This window comes from Leptidea sinapis, chromosome 36 (genome assembly GCF_905404315.1).
Source record: "Leptidea sinapis chromosome 36, ilLepSina1.1, whole genome shotgun sequence".
Lineage (NCBI taxonomy): Eukaryota > Metazoa > Arthropoda > Insecta > Lepidoptera > Pieridae > Leptidea > Leptidea sinapis.
The window spans coordinates 4,716,134-4,736,768 of NC_066300.1; the positions used below are offsets into that span (position 1 = coordinate 4,716,134).

Sequence of the window (20,635 nt, forward strand, 5' to 3'; positions counted from 1 at the left end):
CCCATTGTCTTATAAACAATAGTAACGAATAGAATAATAAACACAAACTATAAACACTAAACAAATCGATCATTAGTCTATTGCTTGGCTGAACGTCGCGTGGGCAACTATGATCCCAGTAATAGCCCTGGTAACGTTAATTTCTAGTGTTACTTCTGAGGTGAAATCTTATCAACGCCACGTTTATATGGCGAGGAATACGCATCCAAATTCTCTGCCAATAAATACTGGATACTACGCATATAAGCAAACAAGTGCACCAAGTGAACTAAATGTATTTGAAAGTGATATTAATCCATTAAGTTATACTCAAGATATACCTCAACAGAATAATAAAACTAGAAATAACTCTAAATCAACATTCAAAACCAGCTCATATAATCTAGAAAGTCGCAATTATCTGGAACCGAAAGCAAACTCTGTCAACAATATTGTCATACGATATGACAGTAATCACCGCCGGGTCGATGACGATGATGTAAGAACTGATTCCAAAATGTACGGTGGGTGGCCATTCTTCTATAGCAACCCCTACCAGTATGAACCTATGCAATCCAGTTACGTGAAAGATAAAGCTAAAGACAAACGAAGTGCTATAACAAATGAAAAAATTATTCCAGTACATGAAATAATTCTAGATGATGTGCCTCAAGAATATAATCCATCACATGAAAATAATGTTGATAATCCTATATACGGTAATCAACCATTTTTTTCATTTGTCCTCAATGACTATTTCGATAATAATAAAGAGGAAGACCCACTTACGTTTAAAGGACTGCATTGGGGTAATGATTTCGATCATGAAAAACCGTTCCTTGATATTGAGGAAGGTAAGCGAGTTAGACGCTTAGATGATAATAAAATACCATATAAATCTATTTATGATGACAATGATAAACAATCAGTCGAACATTTAAATAGAATTGCAGAAACAGAAAGTGGTTTCAATAAGTATAATACACAGGGTGGTCAGGCCAAAGGCGAAAAAGAAAGTGAAGATCATTCCCTAAGTTATAGTCATGAAGGACAAAATAGCATGAAGTTAAAAGATTTTCTGGATTCATTTGTTAATAAATTTGGCTCAGAAGGACATGGTAAAGATACAAACTATAGTATAAATAAAACTCAAGATAAGGGTGAAAATAAAAAGGGATTTAGAAGAGTCTACCATAAAGATGAATATCAGGAAGATAATGAATTCTTTGATAACTCCAGTAATAAATCAAAGTTAGAAGAAACGGGTGGATCGAAAATTAACGTTGGTGCTTCGGAAGGTTTACTTGGGTCTCGCGCATTTGCATCGACTGGTAGTAATGCAAACTCCCTCAACAAAAAAGGAAACGCTGAGAGCCAAAAATTCTTAAATAAGAATGAAATTGAAAATAAAAGTACAGGAGCCGACAAAGATTATTATAAATATCATGACATCGCACATATGGCAAGAACAAATAACGATGACTATTTTTAGCACTACGAAATATTTCTTTTTTGTTTATAATTATTCACTTCTTACATTATTACTTTTAGGCAAATGAAGACTGAAGAGATGTGTTAAAGACAAAAAAAATTACAAAAATAAACAGATATTTTTCTAGACAAAATGCAATCACATCTAGGTCGAAGGCAATCATGATCCAATATGCGAAATCGTACCTATTAATGTTCAAGGTGTGTTTTATATTATACAAAAAATTCAGAAATGTATTTCAACTTATTAGGTTGAATTCCAAGATGCTATGTAATCATGATTGTAAAAATTTATTAATACAATATATTAAAAGCTATCAAGACCCACTAAACGTCTCAACGTGTACCATAGTAGTCAGTATTCTTTAGATTCTTAACCCTAACAGCAAGAAGACCAGTCTCCACATAAAGTACCCGTTTACGATCTGACGCGTCGACCATGTACAATAGGTCAGCAATCGAAAATATTGCAACATTAGTGCTGGAATACGGTGTGCGATATTGTAGTCATATTATGTTGCCCAGTTGCTTTTGAACGGAATATACGATTTTAATAATTTAAAAGTAAAAAGTATTTTACTAGACCGTAAATAGTTATTTATGCAACTGTTGTGTAATAAATGGTATTAAAACACGAATGAGGATTTAATATGATAATAGTATCACATGAGTGTTTTAATACCTAATTATCAGCAGTTGCATACAAGACTTTATCTACACCCAGAATATGAATCCTCTCAAAGATTCTGGAACAGTTAGCTTACTGCTAACATTAAAACACCAGTCCTACTAGATAGTAACCTAATATCATTCATTACTGGTTATATACAAATAAAGTAAGTATTAATGAAACAATTATTTATTTTAGTAGTAGTTTACACTTTGTATAGTGCAATAATTAAAATTCACTCGAATATAATGTTCTTTTGCAGCGTTTAAAATGAATCGCTCATTTTTTGTAATCAAAACAATAAAAATATCGAAGAGAAATGGCGGGGATTCGAATCACCTACTTTTTTTTTACGGCGCGCGACGTTCTGGTTGTGTGGAAGGCGCGTAAACGAAAATGTTCTTTTTTTGAAATTCATACAGATACCACGCATCGAGCAATAAGAATGTGGCTGTCTGTTGAAACTCTTTGCGCATGAAGGGATAAAAAAAAACGTAGGAGTGTTGTACAACATTACAACGCTCTTTTGGATGATGTAATGGTTATTAGAACATTGGGTGTTTTAATGTTGGCAATAAGCTAACTGTTTCAGAATCTTTAATAGAGGATTTAAACCATGGGTGTTGATAAAAGTATTTTACAGGTGTTGAAACGGTCTTTAATAAAATATTATTTAATAGGATAACGATTATACGTATGAACAATATAGTTTGATTATTGTCGGCACTTTTATTAACTTTTAAAATATAAAATAACTGCAGTAGTTGGACATATGGTATTATGGACTTTTTGTAGATATTGATACGTCCTATAATACTGTAGAAATTTTTTTTGTTCTATCATCAATTTCCGCAGCGCACGCGATCACAGATTTTGACAATTTTTTTCACACCTTGGGTTATATTATCGAATTTTTATTAGGAATCCCTATTTTTTGAAAATGTAATGTACTCTATGTTACTCAGTTAAGATGCAGCTTTCTAATGACGATGGTAATTTTTGGAATCGGTCCAGTAGTTTTTGGGTGAAAATATTACAAAAACATAAATTTTTCCTCTTTTTAATATTAGTTTAGATTAGTGTTAAGAGGCTGAGAAAGTATTAAGAGTGAATCTTTATAAAATTTGCTTACTTGTTTTTTTCTGAGTAAATGCTGCTTATGTAATAAAAACATTATAAAGCTATACATACTTTTATATTCTACTAGCTGACCCGACAGACGTTGTTCTGTCAATAAACGATTCGAGAGATATGGTAAATGCGTGGGTGAGTGCGTGGGTGGGATCGTGACACGACAATCTATATATGTAAACCTTCCTTGAGCTTCATCGAATCTATTACATTGAGATCGGTCGAATAGTTTAGGATTTATTAGGGAACATACAAACATACATTCTTTTATATAATATATATATATAGATTAATGACATGCCTCCGTGCATTTTTTTTATTATATACAAATGATATATGTATCTGTAAAAGGTACTCATTGAAATATATAAAATAGTTTTTTTTTATCTTTCGTATTACCACAGGACGTTTATGAACTTATAAATGGACTGTAAAATAACAATATAAGAAAAACTGTTATTGACAAGAATAAAACAAAAAACAAGTATCTTATGGCAAATCATTGAATTTGAAACTCCTTCAAATAAAATTCATCAGTCTGGTTATATTTGGAAGAAAGGTTTTTGGCTGCACTATTCCCAGACAATTGGGGCAGGGTGCATTGAATGTTAAAGCTGGTGAGCACCAGACCAAGGAAAAGGGCAATGCTCCATATTTATTCTGAATTGTTGAAACGAAGTTCCTTAAGGGTCGATGCTGATATCCTAACCGGGAAAAAGCGTCCGGAACGTAAGACTATTATTATTTAAAAAATAATTGATAAGTAACAATTATTGACATTTGACACATTTCTGACAAATTACATTGATTGTTTATTTTATTTATTGAGAGCATTGGCAACAAGGCCAAACCAAATCAACGGTTAACGGTTAAAGAATTTATTTCTCATAAGAAATCTGCAAATTCACTTTTAGAGAAAAAAATTTTATAACTTAATTATAAAATTAAATGTAAGCTTAGTTAAAATATAGTTAGTAAATATTATTATAAAATAATATAATATAACTGTAATTTGTTGAGATATCGTGTCCGCGGGCGAGCGTAGTCTGACTCACCGTGGCCGGTGCCCACTGGCAACCGCTGACTGACTGACTTGTGAGTTCACACAACAATAATGTATAGAATAATATTTAACAGCGCACGATACATCAACATTCTGTAACGAATAGCAACGATAATCAAACGCGTCATAAGTCATAACGAAGTGAACTAATATATTATAGCGTAAAAAATAATAGCGGTATTAAAAATAGCGTATCGTTATAACGTGATTTCAATATAGAGCCGTTGCGAACACCTCTACTTGTGACTGCAGACTACTTGGCACACTGCTGTCGCCTGTCGCTCGCCGGAATGTTTTGCTTTTCGGGCCGAGTCGCAACTTCGCAAGACCAGTTGCTATAAATCATACAATAAACGAATATTTAAATCATGTCTATTTAAATAGGTTTATAACTGCAAAATTACACTGACATAAAAGCAAAACATGTACATTATGTATACCTTTTTGATGTTATTGAAGATATATTTCTTTGACTATTACCTAAGTTGCGCGCGCACAACGACATGTACAAATAAAACTTTTCAGAAATTTTCTGACGTTTGTGACTTAAAATTTTTTTCTCAGTAAAAAAGTTAATTGAAACAATTTTTTAAGCCGTTATAATTTTATGGTTTTAAAAAAAAAACATTTCAATATGCTCAGTAATTTTTTTTTGAAAATCTGTATAATTTGCATATTTATTACTACTTTTCTAATAAATAATATATAAGTTATCAGAATTTTTCTGACATTTGCGACATTCGTTAATTTGTTTTTGGTTTCTTCGTCCATTATTAGGATAGGCAAAGGGTTCGAGCCCATACAGCCAATGATATCACCGTTAATATTTGTGAGTGAATATTTTAAAATATGCGACTGGTATTAATGAATTATAAATGGAATATAAAATGAAAATAATGATCAGTCAAATAAAATGGCGAAATCCCAAGAACATTTTACTCTTTCATCAATAAATAAGCATAAAAGAGAAAATCAAGAACCTGATAATGACCTCACCTGTAAAAAGTATAAGTGTTTATTTTCTGATGAATAATAATATCAAAATATAACATTATATCATTCTTTGTAAAATATATAAAATCTCACTTGATTAAATGATATTATTTATTTTAAAGGCATTCTTATATTTTAGGTAGAGAAAATGACAACTTTGCTCAAAATATGAAGTTATATCGTTAGCGTTTCCGAGAAAAAAAAAAATACCAAATAAATCTAACAAAGCTCCTCAGTAATACGTGAGTGCTCATTTGGTAACAATGCTTTATTTAATGTAATATATTAATGTATCTGTTAATTATTCCTAAAGTTAATATTAAGTTTTACTTCAATCGCGCGTAAAGATTACACGCACACAATTTTATTGGTTTCTTTGTTTTGTATTGATATACAAACGACGATGATATGTTTCTTTGTCCATTATTAGAACAGGCGAACGGTTCAAGCCAGTACAGCCGTATCCGTTATTATTCAATAATTTATTTCACGATTTTTACAATATTTTCTATAAACGTTATTATTTCTCTTACGTCGTAGCACGACGGATAAATAATTTTAAGGATCTGTTTTGTTACGCCAAAGAAGTATAACTTCTTGCGTGCGCATACATATAAATACACACACTTTTTTTTTATTTAATACAGGATTTTTTTGGAATTCAGTGGAAACTGCCCATATTTTTTTTATTAAATCAGTTAAATTAATATTTTTATAATAAGGAACTTCGTTCCTATCCGATGTCCCATAACACCACACGGTTTTTTTTATACATTGCTAGTCTCTAGGCTATCTTGGAGATATGTCTTAAATAGTTATGTTAATTTCCAGATAAATAGGTAAACATTATATATATCTAAAGCTAGAGCTAAGTTATTACATCAAAGTTTCAGTAGGTTACTATAGGTTTTGGTAGGTTATATATATAGATAATTCTATATATATATATAAATGAATTGCTGTTCGTTAGTCTCGCTAAAACTCGAGAACGGCTGGACCGATTTGGCAAATTTGGGTCTTGAATTATTTGTGGAAGTCCAGAGAAGGTTTAAAAGGTGAATAAATAGGAAAGTGCTACTAAATTAAATAAAAACAGCAAATTTGTTTGTCCTTTGATGTGTCCATCATAGATGTTAATAATGGTTGAAATTTTATATTAGTTAATAGTTAACTGATAAAAAAATATATCGATATTTTTATTGGTTGAAAATATTAGTTAATATTTTTTGTCGGTTACAACATTTGGTTATTGGTTGATGTTGAATATTTTATATTAGTTAACAGTTAACTGATAAAAATTATCGCTATTTTATCGGTTGAAAATATTACCTACTCGCCACACATGGTGTGGCAGCTACGCACCTCAGGGGTTAATGAAGTTGAATATTTTATCATATTGGAGCATACAATGTTATAAGATAAAATTAAATGTTTTTTTCTTCATGCTTGAACACTTTATAAGATACACTTGCTTTACGATTAAGTAATATTGTTGAAATGATAAATTTGCGCGGCGACCATCTAGGATTTCAAAAATGATCCCAAATTCGTTCTCTGTACCTTCGAGAAGCTCGGATTCGATATCCATATTGTTTAAATCATATATTTGCGTGGCGGCCATCTTGGATTTCAAAATTGATCCCAAATTCGTACTCTGCACCCTCGAGTACCTCGGATACGATATCCATAATGTTGAAATCATAATTTTGCGCGGCGGCCATCTTGGATTAAAAAAAAAACCTGCACGATACAAGGTTAGTAGGGAAGCCCGAGAGTAAAAAATACTCTTCCTCAATCGGTGTCAATCGCTCTTTCCCTTGAACAAAAACTCCACCTCTTCTTGAACAAAAACGTTTCAAATTTCCGTGACGATCATTTCCGTTTCATTTGTAAAATTTTACCCTCATGCGCCTAAAGAAGTTTCACTTCAATAAAATTATTAATAACAAGTCACGCACTAATCGCACTATAGTTATTTGTTTGAAATATCACTTCACTTTGTTTCGAATAAAAATATCGCATACAGCAAATCACTAATCGTACTATACTTATTTGTTTAAAATATCACTTCATTTTGTTTCGAATATAAATATCGCATGAAGTAAATCAGCAATTCAAACACTATAGTGACTAAAGTAAGGACGACAATAGAATGAAGCTAACATAATTAATAGGTATACTTCAGTTCGGTAGCATAATATTATATGAACGTACGAAATTTTTACTTAACACTAAGATATTAAAGGTAAAATTTCAAAGCATTCAATTTAGTTAATTCGGAAACCCAGGTTGAATTGATTGAAGTTGATATGATATTTTTATTCAATAATGGTGATTGTTAATTTATTTTACCCATTAATGTACCCTACACTATTTGTTTTGGGTATGGTCGGATACAATGAGATAAGGTCTAGAAGGGAATTAGCGCTTGTTCTATATATTTTTAAAATTATAAGAGGAAAGTTATTTAATGCGGACGTATTAGGGCAGGTTTATCTTCGAGTGCCGGACCGGTACGTGTGGCGCAGGCGCAGGCCGTCACTGCTGGCGTTGCAACGCGGGCGCACCAACCTGGTCGAGAAGGCGCCGCTGGCGCGCGCACTTAGTACTCTCAACATTGTGTCCGAGCGGATCGACCTGTTTTGTTGTACTCTCAGTGAATTCACAAGGATTGCAATGTGGGCTATATGTTATGATAGTTATGCATAATAATTATTAGATAAGGTTCTTTAGTATTAATTTTATCATATAAGATTAAGTGTATATAATTAGATAAGGTACCGTATGTTATTTTTTAGTTTATGCTCATTTTAAATGTTAATTTATTTTTATAAGATGAATGTTACACTAGCGCATTAGGAATAATCCTGTAAAGCTAGATGTAAGTGTTGAAAACAAATAAATAAATAAATAAAAAATAAGTTTATTGAATATGATTTTTCATTTATCACTTACATTTATTGGTTGATAGGTTGAAATGGTTGAAGTTTTTATGATATTTTCATTCAATAATGTTAAATTTATTTATTGAATATAATGGTTGATTTTAAATATTAGTTAAATTTATTGGTTAATAGTTTCATCATCTCTAGTGTCCATATATAATTTCTATGAGAGAATTTATTGACGCACGGTTTGACAGTTCTGCTGTGAAACAATTTCATTACGACAGCAGGGTGCATATTTTACGAAGTAATTCTTGATGATGTGATATATTATTGACAAATTCATATAAAAACATCATTTTATTTATTATATACAGAACAACGTCTGTCGGGTCAGCTAGTCTAATATATAAAATTCTAGTGTCATGGTGTTAAACATTGAACTCCTCCATTTTTCATCCCCCTAAATGTTAAGGGCGGTCCACACGAATTTTTTTCTTTTAATTTTTTTGACATTTTTTTTTAAATTTGTTTGATTATGAGTCAGCATTAAAAAATACATACAACTTCAAATTTTCACCCATCTACGATCAACAGTTACTTTTGTATCGCGATTTTAATATCGGCAATACAACGTTTGATGGGTCAGCTAGTCATAATATATATTTTTACCTTTCATATTGTAGATTGAAATAAAATAGTTTAAATATTACCTGTCTTTCTTATTATTAAGAAAGGAGTTATCTCCTAAAAACGAAGTACTAACGTTTACTTAACTTACTGTATTGTACTGTTCCGTCGGCATGCGTCCTCTACCTTCACCGCACTGCTTCTACCCACTTGCACATATGCCACTTGTGTCGCCTATTTATTGCGAACATGTTCTGCATATACATTCTCTCTAAATAGCAAATAGCCAGGTTTTCCCAGTTTCCTGGATTCCCCCCCCCCCCACAAACCTCATGTATTAGTTTTTTAAACATAATAAAGTTTTATCCCTCAATACGTAGGTAGGGTTGTAGAAATAAGTTTTCTGATACCTACATATATAAGGTTTAATTGTAAATTGCTTTAATAAGTAGATTTAAGTAATTTTGTATATATAATTTAATACCAAATATAGAAATTTTGAACTTGATTTCTTTTTTTCATATAGATTCTCTACTCACACTGCCTTTGTCATATATGCTATCAGCGGATATGCAAGGTATGCGTGTGATGGTATGTGATTACTCCAGCCTACATCGATAATACTCATGCTAAGCTCGAAACTATCAAACTTCCCTTAACCCTATAATTACAGTCCAGAAAAAAGATGGTCTACCAGTGGGAGGCTCCTATGCACAGGAAGCCGGCTAGATAATGGGTACCACAACGGCTCCTATTTCTGCCATGAAGTTGTAATGTGAAAACATTATTACTTCATGTGTTTCGGTCTGAACGCTGAAAGGCGCCGTAGCTAAATTACTAGGCAAATGAGACCTAACATCTTATGTCTCAAGGTGACGAGCACAATTGTGCTACACAGAATTTATTGGTTTTTCAACAATCCTGAGCGACACTGCATTGTAATGTGTAGGGCGTATCATTACCATCAAATGAACGTCCTCCTCATCTCGTCCCTTATTTTCACAAAAAAAAGGTAGAGCCCTTAGGTAGTCCAGTGATTTTAAGGTTCGTTTTCCAGAAGGTGTCTCAAAACGTAACCCGTGATCAAGTGTGCTTTTTCACTGTCTTCATAACTGCGCATGAAAAAGACAAAACACAATTGCTGAAGGATTACCTAATCAAATTCATCTTCTCTTGAATGCACTGACTTTATATTTCATTATGTTAAGTTATTATGGGTACAGAGTAACACGAATTTATCTTGTTAGATTTAGATCGACGTTTGTGTTGGATAAAGCATTAAAATGGGACTACAACAATATAAGGGTAATTTTAAAGACATCTCTTGTTTAATTAATCGTCTGTAAAGTAGTATAAAAATATTATTATTTAGCTAGCCAACTCTGCATTTAATCACTATCCCCCTTATTCATAATAGTCTGCTAACTTAAAGCATTGCTAATTCTCACTCTGTCTTCTTCTATTGACCTAAGTCAGAATGAGAAAAAACACTCCTTAGCGGCTGTTTTAAGTTAGCGGACCATTATGAATAAGGGGGTATCTTATATCTTTAAACGAGCAGTTCTTGTATATATATATATATAAATTTTGTATTAAAAAAATTTAACGGAATCAGAATTGAAGATATCTATTTATATAAAAATGAATTGCTGTTTGTTAGTCTCGCTGAAACTCGAGAACAGCTGGACCGATTTGGCTAATTTTGGTCTTGAATTATTTGTGGAAGTCCAGAGAAGGTTTAAAAGGTTGAATAAATATGAAAATACTCATAATTAAATTAAAACAACAATTTTGATTTTCCTTTGATATGTCCCCCATCGTTCAGAAATCAAATTAAAATAATATTTTAAAATGATTAACTAATTAGAATTTTTATATCTTTCCAACTCTTTCACGAGGTAAAAAATAAACTTAATTTTAGTTACTATAGTAGGTAGATGAACTACAGCTATTAACTATCTATCAGATTATTTTTATGTAGGTTGATAAATCTTAAGTTTTGTCACAAATTGAATTTCTGAACGCAAACAGCATTATTTGACATTAAGACAACGAACTAGTAGATTGATAAATCTTATGTTTTGTCAAGAAATAAATTATTTCTGAACCAAACCGCACCACAAAATAGTTTCTCAGAAAGCTTTAAATTGATTAAGTTTAGGTCTTTTATTTATCGATTGAGGCAGTACTAAGTCTGCCGGGTCAGCTAGTATTATATAAAGGTAAAACATCTAATTCCTAATAAATACCCAAAAATCATGCAGTGATAGATAAGTTGTTTTACATTAATTCAATACAGTTTGCATATTTTAGCCAGAATGAACAATTCCACTTGATTTTTTAGTTTTAAAATTAATAAACACTATTCTACTTATTTTCTTTATTTTACTTCAATAAATGTACTCAAACACGAGAAAAACCACAAAATATATGAAAATTAAATTAATAATAATAATTATTGTATAATTTCTAATATTTTTTCATAGATGGATGGTTAAATGGGTCATGCACATCTGCGTACACCTTCCGTGGTTGAGGAATTTGTGGGAACAAAGGCAAGATTGTTAACATTTTCGACATCAAATTGGACGTGTTGTCACCTACTTTGTCAAAGTACGATGACCAGGCGTAATTCCACGGAGATCTCACCATCCGTACCGAACTCTTGCTATCGTAGTCTTTATCTTCCTCCCCACTTTCATCGTCATCCGTATTGACCGTCGACCGCGTTGAGCTAATAGTCGTGGAAGAAAATGCTTCGTCATAGTCCTCTTCTCTCATCTGCTCAACAGCACTCCTTGCAACTTTAATTGACGCTTTATCCTGACTGGGTAAAACAACTATTAACTTCTTCAGAGATCTCGTTGATTTCGCTTTTGATTTCGTCTTCTTCGCAGGATCGCTGTTCGAAGTTTCAGAATGTTTCCTGATATTGACTTTGGCTTTCGGCTCAAGATGTTTGCCTCCACTAGCAAACTCGTCGTGGTTCACGTCAAAATCATAGTCATCAACATTAAAATCTTGATCTTCATGTTCAACTGATTCAGAATATTTAGACCATTTTGAATCACCATGATAATCTTCTTCACTATTACCATCGTGATATTTAGGAATAGGTTTCTTTACTGCTTTGATAGTTTTAATTGTAGTTTTAGTCGGTAGAGTTGATTCAGTCGATTTAACTTCGGTATCGCGTGGTTTTCGTATTTTATGAAACATTACGTTTCCTTTTCCTTCCTTGTGATCTTTGAATATTTTAACAGCCTTACCATCTTCAGAGTTGAGTGTTGATTGTGGTTTGTCTGTAGATTTATGTATAAGTCTAGCAATAACTTGCGTTTGTAAAGAATAAATAGATATAAATATTACGAGAAGTTTCATTGTGCTCTTAGTAAGGAGGCAACAATTGAACTATAAATGAAATGTTGTCGGAGGCATAATGTAAACAGCACGTTGTTATATGTTATTGTTCGTGAATTAAAATAATGATACATTTCTATTGAATATTAATTAATTATTTATAGACTTTGTTTGAGCAACAATTTAGCTCTCATGTCTTGGGGTTCCTCAAACATTTTGTGTAATAAATCTGATATTTCAAGTATTTAAATGAGCAATTGCTGCATTCTACCTATTATTTCACAAACGATAAGGAAAAATGAAAGGAAATTCCGATTCCAATAAAAGAATCAACATAAATTGAAACTACTTGTATAAAATTTCGCTTGTTTTTTTTTCATATTAATAGGGCAAGTTTCAGCCACACCAAAATGATGTGAAGACGTTTCTGGCATTTAAGATGGGAGTATGTATTAGTAGGAGCCAGAGTGTCGACGCAAGTCGCGTCCCACACTAGCGCTCTTTCCCGTGCTCAAGCTAAGATCAGGAAAAAATTGTTGTGTTAATAAATATATATTGAATTTTATTATAATTATATTTGAATTTGCTATCTTGGTGTTTCATTATTGCTTTTTATAGCGGAAAAACTAATACATTCTCAATATTTTACCCCTCTAGCTGTTGCGGTATCTTATAGAAATAGAATGGACGAATGGTGTATGATTGGTAGACACATTGAGAGCCAGTGAATTTTGACTTTGCATCTCAATATATTCTTGATAATGTTCTGTATGTTCTTAAGCACATTGACGAGTTTACTATAAACTGTGACAATCCTTATGTTAACACGAGGGACAAACATAAACTTGTAATGCTTAGGTACCTACTAATTGGTTAACGGCCGTTCCCAATATACTATCTACAGATGTATTACCTTCTACTGTCAGTAATTAGCTGTCAATAATCTGAAGCTGTCCCAATAAACCCGATAAGGCATTCTTATCGCCACTGTTGCAATTTCCATACAAACTTATATCCCTGGTAAGCGTCGTCCCATTGACAGACAGCGTGTACGGATAAGGTGAGTTACCGTCGATAAGTTTATTGGGACAGAAAAGTCAACGATAGTAACGATTTTTTATGTCAAATAGGCCACAACCGGAGATAGACTGAAAATTGGGAATGGCCGTAAGTCGAATAAGTAAGTCTTTTATTGGGCGATGTATATGCTTACACAACATGATCCCAGGAAATGTACAAAACAAATGTACATTTCCCAGTTACCAAATTCAAAAGAATTGTTAAAAAACGTTTGTATGGTTAAGGTTATTACAGTATAAATGATTTTCTTAATGATACCATAGACTGGGAATGGAGCGAACCTTGCGCCCGTTCTTTTATAGGTCTGAGGGCCTGAGGAATCCTATTTCGAATGGGAGGTAGTTTCTTGAAATTATAAAAGTGATTTTGAATCCTTCTTTGACTTAAACATATTTGAATTTGAATTGAAGTTTTAACTTGATTTTGTACTAACTGATTTAAAGCTGTAAGTGAAAATACATTCAGACGTATTGAAATTATGTTAATAAAAAAAGAGAAGCCCCGCTGAGTTTCGTGCGCCCTTTTCCTCAGGTCTGACGCCTACCTTTTCGATTAAGTAGTTGTTTTTGACTTTCAATAAGTGATATTATATCCTATTTTGAATAAAAATATTTGTATTTGAATTTAAATCCAAACACCATCTACTACGTAATCCTCAAGCCAGCCATCATAAAAATGCAAACCATATCCGTATGACTAAGGCGAGTTACATTTTGTTTACATAATTCAGCAATGTTTATTGTTTGTCAAAACAACGGTGGCAGTATAAATAATAATAACATTTATTAATAAATAGCTCGTACTCGAACATATTAGTATTACTGTTAATTGTACCTTGGTAAAATGCAGACACCTCTTAAATTATTACTTGCTTCAGTTTATTTGAATTCAGTTCTGTCATTCCATCTATATAAAACGTTTGACGATAGCCCGAGTTCTACATACTTCACATCAGTTGGTAATCCGTATCATAAAACAAAATTCAACGGTAACAAGAAATTCTTTGTCGGAGCTCGTAGTAAATACTCAAAAATAACTAATGAAGAAGCTATAGACGCGCTGTTTAAAGTTACAAAAACTGTTGAACAGTTTCCATCGATAGCAGAAAGTAATCTATTAAAGGAACCGAGGAATGTGGAGATTTCACCACCTTTGCAACACAGCGAATCAGAAGAAGCTAGCGATACAACAGATAATACAAAAAGTAACCCAAAGAATCATGATAAATTGGAATCTAAGGACTCGGAAGAAAATCATAACAATAACGATGAAAAACCACAAAAAGGACCAGCTCTTGATATCCCTCGCACTCAAACATACGAAAAAGTAGATAATTTTCGATTTAATCGAAATTTCATCCAAGCTGAGGTTAAACCTTGGAAAGTTAATAAAATGAATAGAGAATACATAGTACAGTATCCAATAAAACCGGCCAAAAATAAAGAGACCTACTCCCAAAAGAACTCAAAACGACACCATCAAGTCATATCATCGGCAAATCGTGATACAGCATACAAGTTTATGCACCACCGTCAACATCGGCAAGAAAATAAAAAAAGAGAAACATTTTTCATATCGTCAACACAACGAGCATCAATGGTTGATATAAGATCACGCTCTACCGAGAAACCCTCGTTTAAGAAAAACAGAGGCGACAAAAGAGTCGTAGGCAACGAAAGGAATGCTATTACAAGAACTGGCAAATTTCGAGAGAATGGAACAGGATATTATATTCCATATGCACTCTTCAACAAGGGCATGGATAACTTTGGACAAAACGATTTCTATCTGGGTGTGGCCGATCAACTTATTCAAAAAAATAACGTCGACAACTCGAAAGTAAATAGTGAGAGAAATGAAAATGTTAACGACGAAAGCGAGGTGCGTAAGCCGCGAAGAATTGTAAGTGTACAATTGAACACAAAGAAATTTACGAATTAAGTCATTCTGTGGATGCAATCCATTGGCTTGTTATTTATTATTTACATTAATTGTTATAATATTACATAGTTGTGAATTTTTCGGCTAAGAAGGGATTTTTATTTAAGTATTCCTTAGTGTTTAGTGAAAAACAAGATGTCAAAGCTACAAGGAGCCATAATTGATAGTTGTTTATAATTTTTTTTCTCAAACATGCAAGGAAATATTGTCATTATTTTCGAAAAGAGAACACGCGAAGTATCGAATTTTCGGACGAAGAAAATCAAATCAATTTGCTTGAGCGTTTTTTGAATTTGGAACATTACAATGCTCCTGCAATGTTGTATGAAACGGCGTGCTGGGGTTATTAGATACTCTTTGATCGGATCTCTTTTGTCATTCTTGGCATACCATAGTCTCTTTGCTTAGTACAAATTGCGTTTACGTGGCTGTATATCCATAAATGTGATTGCCTGTCGGCATAGATGATAAAAAAAATTGGCGGCACAGCTGAAAATTCGTTTTGATTTGTTAATTACATACCTACTTAATGTATATAAATTTAATTATAATTAAAATCAATTCCAATGCTTCAGAGAGTGAAATGGAGATTGATTGTACTCCCCCAGATTTAAGATCAGAACCCAAATTGGCAATGGAAAACCTGCTTCCAGCGAAGTCAAAGGTAAATTAAATTTAATGTATAATATTAAAAGTGTGTTTTATTTACTTCCATTCATTTGAGAAAAGCACTATATATGCCTCGGCGGGAATTGGCAATTGCCTGTCTAGTATTTAGTGAAGTCCTCGCCTACGGCACGGCCTTCAAACTCATACTCGACCTGCAATTGCCTATTTCCCGGCCTTTGCAATTATGTACTATTAGATACGATGGCTTCATCTACAGGATCTACTTTACAGTTGATAACCTGATTAATCCCAATATTTGCATATTAGGAAATTGACTTGAAGCCACAACCTGAGAGTTGAACAAAGCATACAAGATTTTATAACGAGGCGGTACTCGAACGGTTAGCTCAATTGGTTAGAGCACCGGCACGGAACGCCAGAAGTCGAGGGTTCGAATCCCGCATCGTTCATAAAATTTTGTTTTTCAAATTTTATTTGTGTATTAATCCTAGAAGCTCACTCCTCAGGCTATCACTTTAAAAACATAACATATTGTTTAGATTTACAAGAGCGACATCTCAAGTCAATTTCCTAATATGCAAATATTGGGATTGAGCAGGTTATCAACTGTAAAGTAGATCCTGTAGATGAAGCCACACCCTGAGAGTTGAACAAAGCAAACAGAATTTTATTACGAGGCGGTACTCGAACAGTTAGCTCAATTGGATAGAGCACCGGCACGGAACGCCGGAAGTCGTGGGTTCGAATCCCGCATCGTTCATAATTTTTTTTTTTTCAAATTTTATTTGTTTATTAAAATACGATGCCTAATAATACAATATGATGTGAAATAAGGTTTGTTTCGATCGAAAAAATTGAGTATCTAATAAGTAAAGCGAATAAGTTCTAGACTGCCTCATGCATCGGTAGTTCCGTATTGATGTTAAGGACCTGATAATAAAGACTTTAAATTAATCTATAAAACTTGTAGAAAAACATAAAAAAAGAAATTAAACAAGGTAAATTAAAAGCATTGCGGTCTAGGTATGTGGTATACAAAAAAACAAGGTACAGTCAAAATGATAACCGCCTCCTTTATCAGCACAATTCACATTTAGGTACCTATCATTATAGTATATTATGAGACACTCATATTATGCGCATAGCAGAACTAAGATTTATATAATATAGTATTTTGAATTCAGTATCTATATAATTAGTCAGGGAATTAATTAATAAAAATTGTGTTATAAATATTTTTTTTAAATGAATACGTTTTACTGCTTCCAATTTTTATTTTTAAGGAACTCTACGTCACTATGATTACTGTCTAGTGGTCGTTTCTAATATACTATCTACAAATATAGATAAATTACTACCTTCTACTGTCAGTAATTAGCTGTCAATAATTTGAAGCTGTCCCATTATACCCGATAAGTCATTCTTATCGCCTTATATACGTGTGAATTGCAATTTTCATTCAAACTTCTATCGCTGGTAAGCTATACGTCGTATTGACAGCAAATTACTGGCAGTAGAAGGTAGTAATTTAATTTTTTCCACTGTTACTGTTATAACCACTCTTAATATAACCTTAAACTAATATAAGCATCGTTACACTCTATTTACTGTAAATGAAGAAAATAATTAAGACATGTGCACAGAAATAAGACTATACTCGTTAATAGCCATTCAGCAATCGTCGCCATTATGAAAGTTTTTTAGGAAACTTGGAACTTGCACATAATTACAACATTTCTTGTATGAACTGAAGGACGACTTATAATAATCAATTGATGATAATTGATCGGCCATTAACAGAGGTACATTTTTGTAAACAAATAATGTCGAAATATCTCAAGGCAACTGCATTTTCACCTAATAATGAGTACTGAGTAGGTCCCCCATAAATATCCGTTTCAACCGTTTTTAACAATAAAAATAACTTCCAATTCTTAAAACAACAATGCTTAATTCTCATCAAATTTTCTTATACATGTATATAAACAGCAATAAAATTCTTGAATCACTTAATAGCAATATTTTTATCATGATGTTTAATTGTAAAATTCACGAGAAACATTAACGCAAGACTGAGTACCCAAAATATGTTCGTCGGAGTGGTCATGTCGCCCTTTATAATGTATATATTAGCTTCGTGTCAACATACACACACACACACACACATGTAAGTCTGTCAACTTATCTTGGGATTACCTAGCTCGATTGTCAGTTCGAGGAAGTACGGTCAACAAGAGAAACTCAACATTAGAATTTAACCTTACACAACATTATCAATCCAATATTTTTTCATCTATTGTCTTTCCGTTAACCCGGCGAGCATAAGCCAGGGTATTTCACACCCTGGTAACATTTTAAGGTAGTGTATTTTTTTTAAATCGTTGTCTGGCAACCTTCGCTCGCTCAATAGCTGGAGGCAGGGGCGTAAGGGAAAGGATTAATTATTTCAAAAACTGTGCTGATCGGACAGTATTAATTAATCATATGTTCAGAAAAAAAATAGTTTACGTTTTATAACGAACAGAATTTTTTTTATCTTTTATTATTCATGTTGAATTACAATCCAAAAAATAATATTTTTCTTATTGTGTTGATTTTTGTGAACTTCAAAATTTTAGTTCCTATAATTACTTAGTGTAAGAAAAACATTAATAATAAAAAAATATTTCATGATTAAAAACTTCTTTTACTGAATTCCATTAATTTATTCATTATGTGACTAAATAAGATCAACAGAATTAATTAATTAATTCTATATCATGGTACATCAAATTATGGGTATGACATACCATGCCTAATTCTATATGTAACATTTTTTCACCTCATGCTCGCCGGGTTAAGGCTAGGCTCCTTTAATTATATGAGATTTTGAAATTTTATCTTTCCGTTGCCTAAACTAAAAACACGATTGTAAGATATTTTTTTATCGAAAACGATGCTTACTTTTAAGAATTTGGTAATTAGCTTAATTTTAAATCCGTTACCAATGGAAAGTTTACGTACGTTCCTGAGTATTGCTATAATTAATTGAATAAGTTTTTCGACTTACGCTGTTTAGTTCGGAGCAAAAATATCGGAAGACATTTATGCGATGCCACGCGATTCTCACTCTTATTATTTTGAATCTCGATTAATAGATAAGATAAGACCGATGTACCTATTGTAATATCTGTGTATATATCACTCATGGTCAGTGAAAAACGTGAATGCTCTGCTTTGGCTTCGCGTAAAATGCTGTATGACAAAAAGTGGTCCCTGAATTGCTAGGATTTGGATCAGAGATTGGACTGGTGCGTAAATATCCGAATTCTGTTCGAGATTTCTATTTTGTATTTTCTTTTCGCAATCTGATCGGACGTAGTACGAAATCTCTCTAATAATGCTATACAAAGCCAGAAACAGATCTTTCACTGCAGGCATTTACATCTATGAAGGTAGATACTATAAATTATTATACGTCTGATATACTAACATATTGCTGAGACGGTTTGGCCATGTCGAGAGAATGAACGAAGAACGATTGACGAAGAAAGTGTATAAGGCCAGTGTGAATGAAAGTGTTGGAAGGGGTAGACCTAGGCGGACGTATCGAGATCAAATCAGGGAACGTCTTGAAAAAAGGCTAGGTCAAGAGTACCCTAAACCGAAGAGCATGTATGAAAGGAATAATGAAAGTGGAAGAAGCGAAACAAGTATGTAAGGATCGTAGCAAGTGGACAGAAGTAGTCTCTGCCTACCCCTAAGGGAAAGAGGCGTGATTGTATGTATGTATGTATTAACAGTTCAAGTTACGAAAAGAAAGAGAAAAGACGAAAGAAAAAAAACTATAGAATGAAAGAGTAAGAGAATATCTAGCGAGGCGCGTGAAAGAGAAGGCAGAGCTTTATATGGTACATAGACTTAATTCTATGTATAGACTGCGTGACAGCCCGATAATACTTGACCAATTTTGATTTGTGAATGTGCGCGTTAGCTAGTGGTTATAAGTATCCATCCCTACTCTGTGCTAATGGTTTTACTTTAAAATTGAAAATACTTAGGAGCTATACCAGGCGTGGCTGATTGTTTTTGACTTATCATTCAAAATCGCTAACAGTAACAAAAGATTCGCTTTACTTTTCTATATCTTTCTTTTTTCTCTACTACACGTTTTGTTTATATATACAAACAGTGAATGGATTCTTGTATATTGTACCTAGGTCTATGATTTGGTTGTCATTCGTCGTGTTGTTTTTTTTTATTGTAGACAAGGTCTATAGCGTACATGTCTTTGTCACAGCGACATTGCAACCATGAACTTACAAAGCAGCCGTTATGCTCTAATTCTGTCTGATTGGAAGAAAATAATTCATATATTTAAAATAAACTAATTAAGATTTAAAGTTGACGCAAATATTCATGGTCACTTTCATTGTGACGGACTTTTTTGTAAAATGAATTTAGATAGAGAAATAGTACATTTGTAGTATGATGATGGGTGTAGATTTTGATGAAATTTTTAGACAATTTTTAGATTTAGTTAGATTAGGTTTACCCAGTTTTACCCAAGGAGTGAATGAACTTGTAGAGTTTCCATAAATCGGTTTATTCTTTTTTGGCAGTCATAATATGGTTCACTGTTATTATATATATAACTTATAAATGGTTGATTTTAGGATATTATATAGTGTTTGCACTGCGAAAGAGAGCTGTTCGTGCTATATAACAACTTGGTTATAGACAGTCTCTCAAAGAAAAATTTAAAGAAATAAATATTATAACTGTTCATTGTCAGTACATTTA

At 32.7% G+C, this 20,635-nt stretch overlaps 1 protein-coding gene across 1 annotated transcript; it reads left to right on the top strand.

Annotated features, from left to right (window-relative positions):
• On the top strand, nucleotides 1-1,698 carry LOC126975543 (uncharacterized). The gene has a single exon (XM_050823472.1). It carries the CDS (start codon nucleotides 110-112, stop codon nucleotides 1,469-1,471), a length of 1,362 nt encoding a protein of 453 aa, XP_050679429.1. The 5' UTR covers nucleotides 1-109; the 3' UTR covers nucleotides 1,472-1,698.
• The last annotated feature ends 18,937 nt before the right edge of the window (nucleotides 1,699-20,635 follow it).